The sequence below is a fragment of the Podarcis bocagei genome, assembly GCF_964188305.1.
Source record: "Podarcis bocagei genome assembly, chromosome: 13".
In the NCBI taxonomy this organism is placed as follows: Eukaryota; Metazoa; Chordata; class Lepidosauria; order Squamata; family Lacertidae; genus Podarcis; species Podarcis bocagei.
The window spans coordinates 27,110,237-27,125,545 of NC_138138.1; the positions used below are offsets into that span (position 1 = coordinate 27,110,237).

General features: G+C 47.5%; 1 protein-coding gene across 2 annotated transcripts in view; it reads right to left on the reverse strand.

The window, feature by feature from the left end:
* RARA (retinoic acid receptor alpha) overlaps window positions 1-15,309 on the reverse strand; it is a 191,530-nt gene that overhangs the window by 113,714 nt on the left and 62,507 nt on the right. For both annotated transcript variants that reach the window (XM_081168685.1, XM_081168684.1), the window contains one exon: window positions 306-796. In XM_081168685.1, coding sequence (XP_081024811.1) covers window positions 306-483 — 178 coding nt within the window. In that variant the 5' untranslated portion in view covers window positions 484-796. The remainder of the gene's footprint in view (window positions 1-305; window positions 797-15,309) is intronic.

Below are 15,309 nucleotides of genomic sequence, written 5' to 3' on the forward strand. Positions count from 1 at the left end.
ACCTTCTGTATGCACAGCCCATGCGTGCGCATGTTGGTGACGCAAGCGTGGCATAAGCTTACCTCGCCACCCCATCCCAAAATTAAAGCTGTCCCTCCTAGAAAACTCACAGAGCCAGCTTTTCCCCCCAAAAAACCCCCAGCAAACTAAGACAGGGAAAGAAAGGTGCATTCTGCGAAATGCAGCGTGGCAGCTTTCAAAACTGGCCCCCGCTGCTCTAAACCTGTTGCCTTTGCACCAAGTGAATCCATCTCTCTCTCACATTGCACCCACCAGCCCCTGACTCTTGACCGTAGGGTACTTACTGGCTGGTGATGGCGTGCTGTACCCGCTGACCGGCAGCTGGTGTTGCATCCCTGGCAGAGCTCCTGGAGGCGAAAGGCCCCCGATCATGTGTGGAAAGAAGAATGCATAGTGTGGGACTGGGTAGCTGTTGAGATGCCCGCTCCCCGGCGTGGAGCAGGAGCTGCTGTTGCTCGCCATGGCTGGTACACTCCGCAGGCCTGATCCTCGGGCAAAGGGATTCACATAGGGGCTGAGTAGGGAGCAATCGCCATCGAAGCCTTATTCATCCAGGACCGCCAACGATTCAATTCGGCGTCAGTGCAGCCTCCCCTTTCCAAGGGGCCAGGCAGGGGCACGCAGCACGTTCCGTCCGCGGGTTGACTGCTCAGGCAAGAAGGAGCAAGCGCCGAGGCTTCAAAGGTGATCTCCTGCAGTTCCCTCTTGAGTCAGGCCCTCCAAAGCGGGCATGTAGGGGAAGGCAAACAGGTCCACTCCCAAGTCAGAGCCGGAGCTGTAAACACAGAAGGGTGAAAAGTGAGCAAGGCACAGGCATTGCATGTATGTTCGTGTTTATTACATTTACAAACTACCTCTTCTTCCACAAGAACCTTGTGGGGTAGGCTAGGCTGAGAGATGGTGACTGGCCTAAGGTCAGCTTCATGGCCGTGTGGGGATTTGAACCCTGCTCTCCCAGATCCTAGTCCAACATTCTAACCATTGCGCCACACTGGCAGGAACCTCTGGCAATTATGAAGAAATGGTCCCCCAGACCCCCCCCCTTTTTTTGCTCCAGCTAGGGATCACCTTCTTGCTTTACTTCACAGTTAAATGCAAGGCAACCTTGCAATTCTAAGTATCTTGAATTGCATTTCCCTGTAGATCAGATTCTGGAGCCCTCTAGATATCTGCTGGACCAAAGCTCCCATCACCCAGCCTAATCACTGGCAATGCTGGTTGGGACTGATGGGAGTTGCAGTTCATCATGATTTGGAAGGTATCTGATCCAAAAACCCATCTTGGACAGCATCCTGACCCCACAGTGGCCCATCAGCCCCCAAGCAGGGCATGAGTGCTGTAGGCCCTCCCAACTGTCTTCCCCAATCCTGGAGGCACACGGCCTTCATGATTAGCCGCTCTTAAGATACTACATTGGTTCAGATGTTGTCTGGCAAACATAGTTAATCCATGCATTTTAATTAAGACAACACATGTGAATTTGTTTCTAAAAACTTTATATAGATATATATAGATATATAGAAAGAACTTGAGGCACAAACCGTAACAGAGCCTCTTCGAACTCTATGATTCTATAAAATAGACCCTATGTTACCTTACTTGTAGAAATATTTGGGGTGACACACACACACACACACACACACACACACACGGCTGTCAGTGAGGACAATATTGAGCAATTGACTGGTGTGACTCAGTAAAAGATAGCTTCTGATGTTCCTATACACACACCCCTTATGCCGCTAAGTGCAAAATAAATAAAATTTAAGGGGCCGGGGTGTTTAATCTAACTTAAGCCCCAGTGCTATTTTTGTTGATACATCAGATTTGCCCTTTTGGTATCTCTCTGCTCTGCTGTGCTTTTCCTCTGTCTTGATCCAAAATAATGACCACACACTCTCCCTCAATACACGTGCTGCCGTTGACTTTAAATGGCAGCAGCCTACCCTCACTGGATTCTATGGGACTGAGGAAGATAAGTGTTAGACAACGCGCTGTAAACTGGCACTGAGAGGAGAGCTTTCGGTGAGCAAACGTTACCCTGCCCTCCTATACTCTGCTGCTCTGCCCAGGCAGGAACTTCCCCTCTGACGTCTGCAGAAGCAAGGCCACCTCACAGACACACCAGGAGAAAGAAGACCCCTTTCATTCTGTCATTCCATCCAAGAGGGGACAGGTGGAATGGGGAGGGGGTTCAGAAGAACAACAGAACCACAGCTCTGGCCAAATCTGAGAGGGAAATCCAGACGAGGGCAGAGATCTTCGCACCCTGGTCTCGGGCACCACACACAGACAACTCTCTTCCTGCATCCCAAAGCTTGGGTGCCGTTCCTCCTTGGTCTCTGCTGCCCAGCCAGGCCCGGCTACCACCACCACCACCCAATCTCCACCCCTCCCCTCCGTGGGTAATTACCACAGGAGACCATTTATTGCTCTCCCTTGACAGGAGGTGACAGGTGGCCCAGCCCCTCCAGACAAATGAGTTGGAGGTCGGGAGGTTTGGCTACCTGCTGCCCCTGCCGAACCATAAATCACCGGGAAAAGGGGGGGGGGAGAGAGAATGGAGTGCAGACCACTAAGGGAAATGCTGATTAATGAAAAACAAAATAAAAGGTCTCCTACCTTCCCCCCCTCCCCAAGGAAGCAGATGGAGGAAGCCGATTCCTATGGAAGACTATGAATAGAAGGGGGGGGGTCCTCCCTGCCCTAGCCGTACTCTATCATGTTGCTGCACACTTAATATTTTGTTATGTATATACACACCCCATCGGGGCAGGACCACAACATTCTGGTGCCAGAGGCAGAAAATATGAAATGGCAACCACCACGAACCGGGAAAGTGATCAATTCCTTGGTTTATTTAAAGCTTGCCTTTATTTCAATCAAGACACATCATGTCAATGGGCATTTGCGGTTGCCATGTTTGTTGCAACGGGCCTTCCAACAGCGCCCGTCGTTTCCAGTGGGCATACTTGCCATTCATTTTTAGCATGCCCCGCTGGGAAGTTCTCCTTCTCGGGATCCACTGAAACGAACAGGAGATCTTGCACGGCTCCCGTTAATGTCAATGGTGCTTATGCAGGAGAAGTTCCCAACAGACTGTGGCCCCATGGATCTGGGGTTTGCCCAGTTCCCAACTCTGCTGTACCAAAAGAGCTCTGCTAGAGGCAGCCACACCTCACACCGTCTGCATGGTCCCAATTACAATCCCAACACAAATTTGCCCACTAAGGACATTTATTAATCCAGCTAAAATCTCCCTCTGGAGTGCGTACTTTAAATATTTTGAATAATTGTTATGTACATAATTAGCAGAAAGAGAATCGCAAGGCTGACTTTTTAATTCTGTTTCTCTCCTAATCTTGCTTTTTCTGTGACTTTTAACGCTAGCTCTCTGTTAACTCTATTTACATGTATGTTTTGGTTTTTGGAGATAGATATTTGGGGATAAATGAAGATACACACAGGCAGGTGAAGGGCAGAGGATGGAGAAATTTGCATGAGTGGCAGGCCAGAGGGGCTCCCTCAGGGATGGGGCTGAGGGAAGAGGGGGAAGCTCCCAGGTGAGAGCGGGAGGGTTCACTCTTCGGTGTGTGGAATAAGGGTTAATATATAATTGTGATAGAGATTTTGGCATTACCGTGGTACTCGAACAGCTTGGTTCCCAAACAAATCGGCTCCCAAACGCAGCACACCTGGAAGTAAGTGTTTGCGGTTTGCAAACGTTTTTCAGAAGCTGAATGTCTGACGCAGCTTCCGATTGAGTGCAGGAAGCTCCTGCAGCCAATCGGAAGCTGCGCCTTGGTTTTCAAACCGTTTCGGGAGTCGAACGAACTCCCGGAATGGATTAAGTTCGAGAACCAAGGTACCACTGTATATACACAGTCTCTCTGTCTTTCTCTCTTTGCTTCATTTCCTTAATTTTATTGGTTTGTTTCTTCTCTCTCTTTAGATTAGTTCAGCTTTAACTGTATCTTATGTTGAAAAATCTCAATTAAAAATTAACTAAACAAAACACAAAATTCACCCACCAAGGGACATTCCAGTCTGGGTTTTTTATTTGAGTGTCTTTTGCAACATGTCACTGACACAGCAAGAGTGCATTACAGGTGGATTAAGACTGGGTTCCACTTTCTTAATTCTTCCACGATGCTTTCTCAGTATTACCACATTATTGCCGTCTGGAGGGGCGTTCTTGCGTTACAGCGCAATAAAAGTGGGAGGGAAAAAAGAAACCGAAACACCTGTGGTATAAAAAGTTACAAGGCTTCAGCAGGAAATTACAGGACATGCACTGATTGAAAATGAAGTATCGCACCAGTCGCAAAACATGCGCAGGCACGGACCGTATTGAAAGTGAGGTCGTTTGTAAGTGTCCCAATGCCATCATAAGCTAGGGGTTGACACCTCTGCTCCCTCTATTCGCCAGCCCCACCTACCTATCTACCCCTTTGCCAACCCCTCCTCCATTTATACTTGACTCCCTTTACACTTCACCCACCCCCTTCACTTATTCCCACAGCCCCTCCGAAGTGCTTCCCCTTCTGGTGAGCAGCTTGCTTGGGCAGTCTACCCCCCTCCCCACTTGCTTGCTTGCTTGCTTACCTGCCTGCCATTCTGTTGTTGCGCTGGAGTTGGTGCGGCCCCCTATTGGCAGCCACACAAACTGCAGCATGACAACAGCCTTACACTTTTATGTCTATAAAAGGAAGGGAGAAATTAAACATTTTGCAGAAGAGTTGGTGGGAAAAAAATTAAAATCATTCGTTAGGTGAATGAAGATGTTCCAAGGGGTGTGTAGGATTGTACTCCCAGTTAAAAAGGGATGGGGTTGGATCACACATTGGAAATGACAAGAACTGTTTCCATAAGAGTAACTCTCCCCTTTCCCAGGGCGTCAAAGGTTTACATTTTGGCCTGGGGTAAGAGGGCTGCTGCAAGACAGGCTTTTCCTCCCTTTGGCCAAGCAGGAGAGTTGGCTGCAGTTTGTCTTTCGCCTGGCACTAGAAAGCGGATTGCAGGCCAATCTGGAAGAAAGGAGACACCCCAACAGGGCCCAAGTAATTGCAAAGACGCTTCGTTGGGGCACAGTGCCATAGAAGCAACCACTGGGGGAGGGGGCATATTCCCCTCTTCCCTAATCATGAATTGTCCTAAGATATTTTTACCATTCCTCTCAAAATACTGCATGCATGCATACGCCACTCCCAAACTCCTGCTCCTGGGACACACTATGAAGTTGTTGATATTGGCACGAGGCCTATGAGAAGCTGGAAATGCACAGCCCCATTCCACATGCTGGTAGCCGCTTAATTAAAAAAACTTTCCATGTGCCAGCTCAAATGGCATGGACAACCAGCCTGCGGCCTCTGCCCAAGCAGCAAGCCTGACATTGCTACTCCACCATCACTGCTCCCTTTGGCTTCCATGTGGTTGCAGGTCAGAAGCAGGCAGCCATTAGCTCTCGAGGAGCTGTTGCGACTGCAGCTCCCAGCCAGCATGGCACCATGGGTGAGAGCTGGAGCCCAATAGCTGCTGGAGGGCCACAGGTTCTCTGCCATTGTTGCACAGTGTGGCCATACTTCTGGCTGCCTGGGTGGTCAGAACTGCCACAAAGAATGCTTTAACGCATGCCAGTTCATGTGGCATGTGTCTATAGATGTTCAAGATAAATAAATATCCACACCTCACAATTCTTGAGTGAGGACGAAGACATTGTCCTAGGATCCTGGCAAAGGCACAGGTCCCCAAATAAATGCCCCCATTTCTCACCAATGCCAGGAAGGTTTACGTTACCATCAACACTGCCTTGTGGGTGGTAATCGTTTTACATATATTTAAGTCGTTGCACAGAGAAAAGAAACGCCATAGTGCATCTGCAGCAGCACAACGGGACACCTTCATCTGCCTCAGCTGCAGCAAAACATGTCTCTCCAGCATCGGTTTCTACAGCCACAGCAGGCACTGCAACCTTCCAACAGTTTGACCTCAGCCCCAAAGGTGCACTCCTCTGTTGTCCCCCAAGACAGACGGATGCCAACAATTGTCTACATTCCACTTCCCCAACCTCTCTCTTCCTCCTCTCCACCATGTGTATATGTGCCTGCCATCCCAGAATAATACTCCATTCATCTGATGAAGCAGACTCTGGTCCACAGAAGTTTATGCCATAATAAATTTGTCTTGAAGGTTCCACAAAACTCTGCAGTTTTTGCTGCAACAGACTAAAATGGGGAAACATTAAATCATATTTCCATCCCTCTGGAACTCCCAACGTTTTCACAGTTGCAACCAACTACGAGTGGTGGCTTGGTGTTGAGGCAATTCCAGCACTGCTAGTTGTACCCACAATGCATACAGGTGCCCTTGCCTACAGATTAGGGCAGGAATGCAGCAGAGGCTAACAACATTTTCTATGTTCCTCTGAAGAGGAGGAAAAATCTGCTTCCTGCCCTCTGCCCACAACCTAGATGCCAGCTGTTGGGCTCATTTTTCTGAGGTGCCAGGAGCTACTGGGTGCCTTGATTTTCACACTCCCGAGGAGTGGAGTTCTTCATTTTTACACACACTTACACACACACACCCCTACACCCCTCTCAACCCAGGAACTCCAGATTCTGCAGTTGGAATCATTTTGGCAAATGCAGTGACTCTCGTTTTTGTTTCATACTGGTGTGCAAAATATTTAAGTTGTTCTCTCCCTCCCTTCCCAAAGCACAAGACTTTGCAGAATGTCACAAAAGGGTCTATAGAGACCTCAGAGCCATCACAGGGAAGGAATGAGTCCATGAGGCTGGGGTCTGCATTACATGGCATTCTACCATGCTTTGGCTCAGACTTTTAAATAAATACTCACCTGTGAGGAGCAGGAAATGTCTCCTCCGCACAAGCTGGTGAGGAAAGCTTTGGTGAACTGGTCTGAGATGAGAGTGGGTTGTCTTTTTATCTGGCTATTCATATGCCACAAATGATGAATGGCATGGGTATGCAGGGGCAGACAGACAGGCAAGTAAGTGCGTAGTATTACCTTCAAGACAGCAGCCACTATTTGAAGACTCACATCCTTCTGATTCTAAGAATTTTACAGAAAACTGCCCACAGGTTTCCTCTGCTCTCATAAGAAATAGCAACTTGCCCATCACCAAGTGAAAGGGGATGGAATCACAGAACCAGACATTCACCCATGCTCCATTGCTGTGTATGTGGTTTCCAGGTGAGTCATACCTACGTAGTCTTTGGAAACTTCCCTTGCAGACATACTACTATGGTTTTAGAGGTGGGAGAGGGGAGTCATATGTAAAGTTTGAAGGCTTTATCAAGTACCTGTTGGCACTCTCCACACAAAAAATATGGCAGAAAGCAGCTTCGTGGCCAGGAAGCCCAGGCCCTCAGTAGGGCAGAGCAGCTGACTCATTTGCTATTGCCTAAATTGTGATCAGAATCACCTTCTCTCATACCTTGTGTGTACCTAGGGCTGTTCATGCCCCAAGTTATATCAGTCTTTCCTAGTGGGAATGATTGCTCCTGTGGTCCAAGTGTGTGCCCTTTTTTGTCAAGTTCCAATTATGCAGAATCATAGAATTGTAGAGTTGGGAGGGACCTCCCCCCCAAACAAGGGCCATCTAGTTCAACCCCCTGAAATGCAGGAATCTCAACGAAAGCACCCATGACAACCCCTGCTTGTAAAAAGAGGAAGGTCTCCAAAGGTTCAGAAATCAGATAGAAATTAGAACTTAGAAAAGCCAGCCTTGAATTCAGGGGGAACCAACATTTTGGTGAAAAATTATGGATGCAGCCCAGTGGGGAAGAGCAATTTGACACCGTTGTTTTAGGGGGTTCCCCCACCTGCTTTTATCCTCCAGACAGCAAATCTACAGGGAGCTGACAGATCTGCATGTGGAAAATCTGGTGCTTTCACAAGTATTGCTTGAAAAAAGCAACACACACACACCCTTACTGGCAATAGCTTGACTGCTTAATGCCTAGGTCTATCTGTGGAAGTCTTTTGCCACCCTGGTAATGGATGAGAGACTAGAATGGGAGCAGAGCTGCAGCCAAGCATGAAGGATGCAATAATTCACTTGTGGGGTTTGTGTATGCCCAAAGAGGAAAGAAGAAAAGAAAGAAGAAAAGGGAAGGGGGGGGGAGGAGGAGAAATCAGTGTTTTTGTTCCCAGGTGTTGGCCTAGCAAGGGGAATTAAAACACAAAGACAAAATGGTTGGTATTTACTTCCCAGTCTGGCAAATATTGGTTTCATATTGCACTCATCTCTGTTCCAAAATGTTTAAGAGTGACTTCAACAACCAGCAATTTTTAAAAATCTTTTTTCCTCAAGGGGAGACCAGCGGGGGAACCTGTGAATCCTTCTATGTTGCAGGGCTACTGGAACATGGGCACCAAATGAGGTAACTTGGTGCACATTGCCAATATTATTATTATAACCGGGGGGGGGGGGGTCCCAATAACTAGATTTCTACTATACAAAGACTCAAAGCAGCACACTTGAAATTATTAGATACTTTCAGGCTGCATGGATACCAAAGGACTCCTTCTCCATTATGCAATACCCATCAATTGGGGGCGGGGGGCATCACCCTCAAATATTTTAGGGGGGCAAAGACCCCTTGGCCCCAAAGAGTTGGTGCCTATGAAAGAGTATAAACCTCAAGTAAATAGAGTGCAGCTGGTCTGGCTGCCTGGCCCACAGTCAGATTCTATACCTGACAAGGGACAGTGGCACTTCCAAGGAGCAGGAAAGCAGACAATATGTGACTGGAGAGGCCTGCAAGGTGGGAGGAGGTTTTGAGAGGGACGATGGTGGCGACAGTGAGTTTATAATTAATCACCATGCAGAGAACTAAAAGAACAGAGATTGTAGCTCAAGCGAGGACTGACTTCCAAGAGTGTGTGTTTGTGATTCAGCTGCAAGGCTTTTAAAAATCTAAGAGGCGGATAATTTTTTTGGTTTTGTTTTTAAATCTGGCCTAAAAATATTGGGAGCATTCGTAATAACTAGGGTAAAAGCTAGACCATGTGCTCAGGAAGTGAGAGGTTCACTTCAGAACTGCAGGGGTAAATTCTAAGACACACACAACCCCTCACTGGGACATCAGAACATACCCTAGGCCCGTGAGCCCTGAAAGCAGCTGCCGGACAAACAAGCTGCCACCCTCACCCACCCTGGCACACCCCAAACACGACGCCAACCAAAGACTTCCTGTCAGGCCTGCAACCAGAGCGTGCCCACCCGCAACTTCCCCGTTGCTGATTTCGATTCCCAGCGTTGCCCAGTTTCACTTCTCCTCATAACTCGGCAGAGAGGTTGGTTCCAAGGATGACATCCACCGGATTCTGTGCTTATCAGAGGCTGATAAGATGGCCTATGGGAAGACAGAATTAACTAGCCCAGGTGAAGATAGGGTCTGGGGCAGCAGAGCAAAAATATAACCTCGAGCTGCGCAAGGCCCATCAGTCTCAACCTGAAGCCAGTTGGTTCGCTTTTTGGTACTTAAGCAGCACAGGCGCCAAGCCCCAGAACTTTTTTGGCCAATGCCAGCAGTCAGAACCCTGGATGAACTGCAATGATTACGAGAGCACATCTGACATGCAGAGAATCCGTTTCCCTCACAATATCAGCTCCTCGCTTTGTGCCACCACCACCAACAGCAGCTGCTTCCTGCTCTCTTTCTTTTGCAGGACTCGGGGGGCCTCATGCATCTGGGATTCGGAGTCACATCTGCACCACAAATCTAAAGCACGATTACACCTTTCTGACAGTCACGGAAAATCCTGGGCAGAGGCGGGCAGGGGGGCTGGGTGCCACACTGCAGGGGGCAGCGCATAACGTTGGGCCTGCAGTGCACCCAGGCCATGCGTCTCTTCTGGGAATGACACAGTGGCTCGGGCACCTGCAGGCTCTGCGCTGCCAGAAAGAGCAGTATGGGGCTTGTATCTGTCCGCCACTTCTCCCTCTGCCGCCCTACAGCTGAGGGGAGGTGGCAGTGAGGCTCCGTGCAGCGTGCCCTGCCCGCAGGCGTCACCCCGGGCACCCAAACGGCCAGCTACGACGCTAATCCTGGGAACCACTGCTTGTGATGGGTGCTGACCACACAGAGCTACAGCTCCCAGCACCCTTAACAAACTACAGTTCCCACGATTCTGCAGGGCTGTTATAACAGTGCCTTTTTACACCTGACAAGCGTGAGCCCTGGGGTCTTTCACTTTAGCAACCACCCTGGTTCCTTCTCGGTAGTGGAGCCCTCCCTGTGGAACACCCTCCCATCAGATGTCAAGGAGATAAAGAACTACACAACTTTTAGAAGATACCTGATGGCAGCTCTGTACAGGAATGTTTTTAATGTTTGATGTTTTATTATGTTCTACATGCAGAGCTTTTTTTCTTTAAAAAATGTTTAAGGGTACTCTCATTTTCCTACTCATATTGAAATATTGCCCCTCAATGAGGCCAAACTTAGATTCACAAAATGTTTAGGGGTATGCGTACCCTTGCGTCTCCCCAGAAAAAAAGCAGTGCCTATATGTGGTGGAAGCCACCCAGAGTGGCTGGGGCAACCCAATCAAATGAGTGGGGTATAAATAATAACGTTGTTGTTGATATCCTCAATCCACTTCAGCAAACTAAGATCAAGAGGTCTTCAACCCCTGTTAAATGGTGAGGTGGAAGAGATACTACTTTCTCGCACCTTGAAAACCTAACTAAGTTGATTTCCAACCAACATGCCTTTCGCATCTGCATCCAGCTGCTGTGGTAAGGCACTTTGCACTCTCCCAAAAGCACTCTCACCACTTCCTCTGTTTTACACTGGATAAATGGGTTCTGGCACTAATGCCTGTGAGTTGGAGCTGAAGAGGCCATTTGGCAAGTCAGTATTCAGTTGGCAAAAGATAAGGCAGACCTAACACCGCAATAATTATTATAAACTTGTTGCTATGACAGTGCCATCCTCTTTGCCGCCATACCCCCCCCCCTTTTCCTGGCCGCTCACTTCCCCGTTAAGTGTGAACTGGGGACAAGGCAGGAAGTATGATGAAAATCTGATGTGTGGTCGCAGTTTTGCGGTTTTCCTTCTTGCTCTTGGGGTTGGGCTCACACGCGACCGTCGCCAGTGTGTGGGGAGGGGAGAAGAGGAAGAGACACAGATCCAAGGACCCCAAGAATGAAACACACCCGTGGCTCACACACACACACCCCAAAATGTGAAAGAGTTAAAAGATGCACGGCCACAATGCCACGCGTTTATGAGTAGAGGACACCAACGCCCAAATGCAAAAACGAGTCGGTAGATCAGGAAAATGAGTTGACACTATTGCATGTGCCCCACAGTTCTGTGGCATTTTGAGCGGCAACCTTTGAGTCATAGTCATGTTCCTGAAGGGGGGGAGGGTGACCGAGAGAGAGAATAGGGCATGAATCACTCCGGATTTTCTGCCCACCCCCACCCAGCGAGGCCTCTGCACATGGCTCTCACAACTGGCTCACAGGAGGGTAAAAGGATGAGAAGGGGAACCTGGCTTTTCTGGGTACCTCAAGAGGCCAGAGGAAGTTGGCGTCTGCCTGGAAGACAGACAGACAGACAGACAGACAGACAGACAGACAGACAGACACACACACACACACACACACACACACACACGGGTGAGAAAGCTCGCTTGATTCAGTTTCCCCAGTGGGGTAAAAAAGTGAAGTCTGTAAGCCTCCCCTACTCTCGCTCCATTCAGCAGTCATACCAAGCAGATCTCTTCTTAAAAATGTTAAGCTAGGCATGAAGTAACCCAGGATGGTTGTGCCCACAGAAGGAAGTGTGTGGTTGTGTGTCTGTACAAGTGTTGTGTGTCTAAACTTGATGTTTTGGGGGGGGGAGAAGAATTAATTAATTAATCAAAAGATCCCACAAAAAGTGATGGAATGCTTTAGGATACCTGTGTGAACGGTAACACACAAGCATAAAATAAGTTATTTGAAATGTTAACTTTCAATTTCTAGTTATCACTGCCAGGACTTTATGCATTCGCTTTCTGTATCATTCAAAACCCTCCCACCCCACAGCAAAAAACAAACAAAAACCCATGTGTAAATACGGGTACACCTATAATTCAGGATCACCACTTCATACAACCGATGAAGTGGACAGCAGATAAGAGTTTAAGGTTTATGCCATAAGTGTACTGATCTTTAAGATGCCACAAAACTATCTCCCCTCCCTCTTTCAAAACTGCACTACAGAACTACTTTTCTGTTTTGCTCACCACACAGGGCTCAGTCTTGCTTTTCTTTAGGCCAGAGAGACAGAGCTATAGGAGGAATCAGTTTGTCCACTTTGACTTCCATATTCCTTAATTACTTTCGCATTCCCCACAACCAATTCTCCCCCCCAAAAAAAGGTCACATGGGTACACCTTCAGCAACTGAGGTACCTTTAATTGCAACACCTTCCTATTCTCCCCCCCCCCTTCAGTCATGCCACAATTTGATGCAAATAAACAACCATACGCCTTGTGCAAGGAAGGCACACCCCTGCAGATTTTAGGCATTCGTAGATACCAAAGCTACTAATTTATTATTCAAGTTTTACAGGGAAGTGTTAGATGTTAAAACTCAGCCTCCAGGCACAAGAATCCAGCCCACGGATCTGGAGAGAAAAGGAGCAGGAACTGCCCTGTTCGAAAACGATTGTTTAGGTGACTCTGTAAAGCGCCATGTATGACTATGATTCTGCAAAGATAAGCAGCACCCCAAAAGGAGAAACCAGGGTGCCTGCTGCTTGTGTCTTCTCCTTGCCCCACTGTAAGAAGGATGTACAAGGCATCAGGTGGGAGCCACAACTAAAAGGCAAAGTTGCAGTGAGGATGTATGGACTGGTAAAAGCACAAGACAGAAAATGAATGGAGGCAGGTGCTCTGCTTTGTCATCCTCAAATTCCCTAGGAAATTATCTTACTTTCCCAAACATGTGATAAATAATTTGGCTTCTTCTTGTTGCAGTTTTCTTGTTATTGTTATTTTTAAGTATTGGGTTTTGCTTTGTTGTTGTTTTTATATTGCTAATGAAACTTTATATTGTTCATAACTATTTAATTTTTTAAACATTTCAAATTAATTGCGTAATTAATTATTGCTGGTTAACTGCTTTACAGAATAAGCTGCACTGGGGACAAAGGAGTGAGAAAGGGAGATATAAATACTTTGAAGTAAGTGATTAAGATGTTTGCGGGTACAACCAAAATTTTCAAAATATGTATTTAAGGCCATGAAAGAAGAATATGTGTGTGTGTGTCTGTGTATGCAGTGCTTTTTTTCCTGGGAGGACGCAGGGGTATGCATAGTCCTAAACATTTTGTGAATCTAAGTTTGGCCTCATTGAGGGGCAGTATTTCAATGTGAGTAGGAAAATGGGAGTACCCCTAAACATTTTTTAAGAAAAAAAGCAGTGTGTATGTATAAAAGTCATAGTATTTGTAAGAGACATACAACAGGGAAAATGTACCCACTTTCACTGCAACTAAGGACTATTGCTTGCTGAAATGTTGTAAGACTATAAAAATGTTTTGAGAAAATAATACTAAAAATTAGAGGTGTTATCCAGTTAAATGTTACAACTCAAGTCTTACATGTTTACTCACAGAAATCCCACTCAGTTCAGTAAGACTGAATAAGTTTGCTTAAGGAATTGCAGCCTTGGTTGATTGGTTAGAAAGACATAAATCTGCATAGGAATAAAACAGCGGATGCCCACCACTCACAACAGGTCCCATCCAAGGGACACTCTGTTCCAGGTGCGAGATAAAGGCCTCTTTCCCAAGATTCCACCTGCATTTGCAGTTTTTATATTAAAAGCAAGCAAACCTTGCTGCAAAATGCCCTTCCCAGTTGAAGGTGCTTTTGCATATATTTCAAAATATATTTAAAAACCAAACAGAAATTATGTACATGTTCCCCTGCATGATTCAGACCCTTCTTGGGTCTTCTTTGAAATTATGCAGCTTATAGAAAAGCCTGCAACTCACACCATAGCTGTTGCATTTCTAGGAAACTCAGGAGAGAGAGAGAGAGAGAGAGAGAGAGAGAGAGAGAGAGAGAGAGAGAGAGAGAGGAGGGTTGGGTGCCAACATGCCACAGAAGCGGAGGCACCCCTGCTGCTCCCCACCCCTACCCTGGGGTCTTAATGTTCAGACTAAATTGCATATCTATTTCTTTCTTCTCCCCCCCCCCAAAGGATACAAGCAAGCAGGCACAGGCAGGCAGACAGACAGACAGACAGACAGACAGACAGACAGACACACACACACACACACACACACACACACACACTCCCTCTTCCCAACAACAGGCCTTTCAACGACAAAATGAAATTCCACCTGTTGGAGCAGCTCAGCCTAAGCAGCTAAAATTACCGCTAAGAATGCGCCACTCCGGTTACCCTAGAGGAGGCCCAGACGCGCCATCCTGCCCAAGCGACAGGTGGCGGGGCCCCACCCATCCTTCCATGCCTTCGGGAGGAGGGGGGAAGAAAAAGACTATGGCTATTTGGACGGATGGGGGTCATAATAGTGTACACTTAATTCGTTCCGGAGATCCGTTCTTAACCTGAAATTGTTCTTAACTAGAGGCGTGCTTTCACTAATGGGGCTTCTTGCTGCTGCTGCGCCGCCAGCACACGATTTCCGTTCTCATCCTGGGGCAAAGTTCTCAACTCGAGGTAACTCTTCCAGGTTAGCGGAGTTTGTAACCTGAGGCATTTGTAACCTGAGGCGTTTGTAACTCGAGGTACTGCTGTATCTAAAAAACAACAACCGAGCAGTACTTAATTCGTTCTGGAGGTCCGTTCTTAACCTGAAACTGTTCTTAACCTGAAGCACCACTTTAGCTAATGGGGCCTCCCGCTGCTGCTGCTGCCGTGCTGCTGCTGAGCGATTTCTGTTCTCATCCTGAAGCAAAGTTCTTAAACCGAGGTACTATTTCTGGGTTAGTGGAGTCTGTAACCTGAAGTGTCTGTAACCCGAGGTACCACCGTATAAGGGAATTTCGGCTGGTGAGGAGAAAGCAGCTTTCACTGGGGTGCGTTCTGCTGTGCTTTCTTGCTCTCTCCTACTGCTGCCTGACACCCTCCCCCCCAAAAAAAGAACCCCATAAAAAGCAAGGTTTATGGCATATTGTGCAGCTTCCGCAAGGGACAAGCCCTGTGTTAAGAGACTCGGCGTGCACTTCTGCACTCCAAGCCTGAACCAGTTTCAAACTGGCTTGGCTTTCCCGAGGGAGCCCTGGAGACT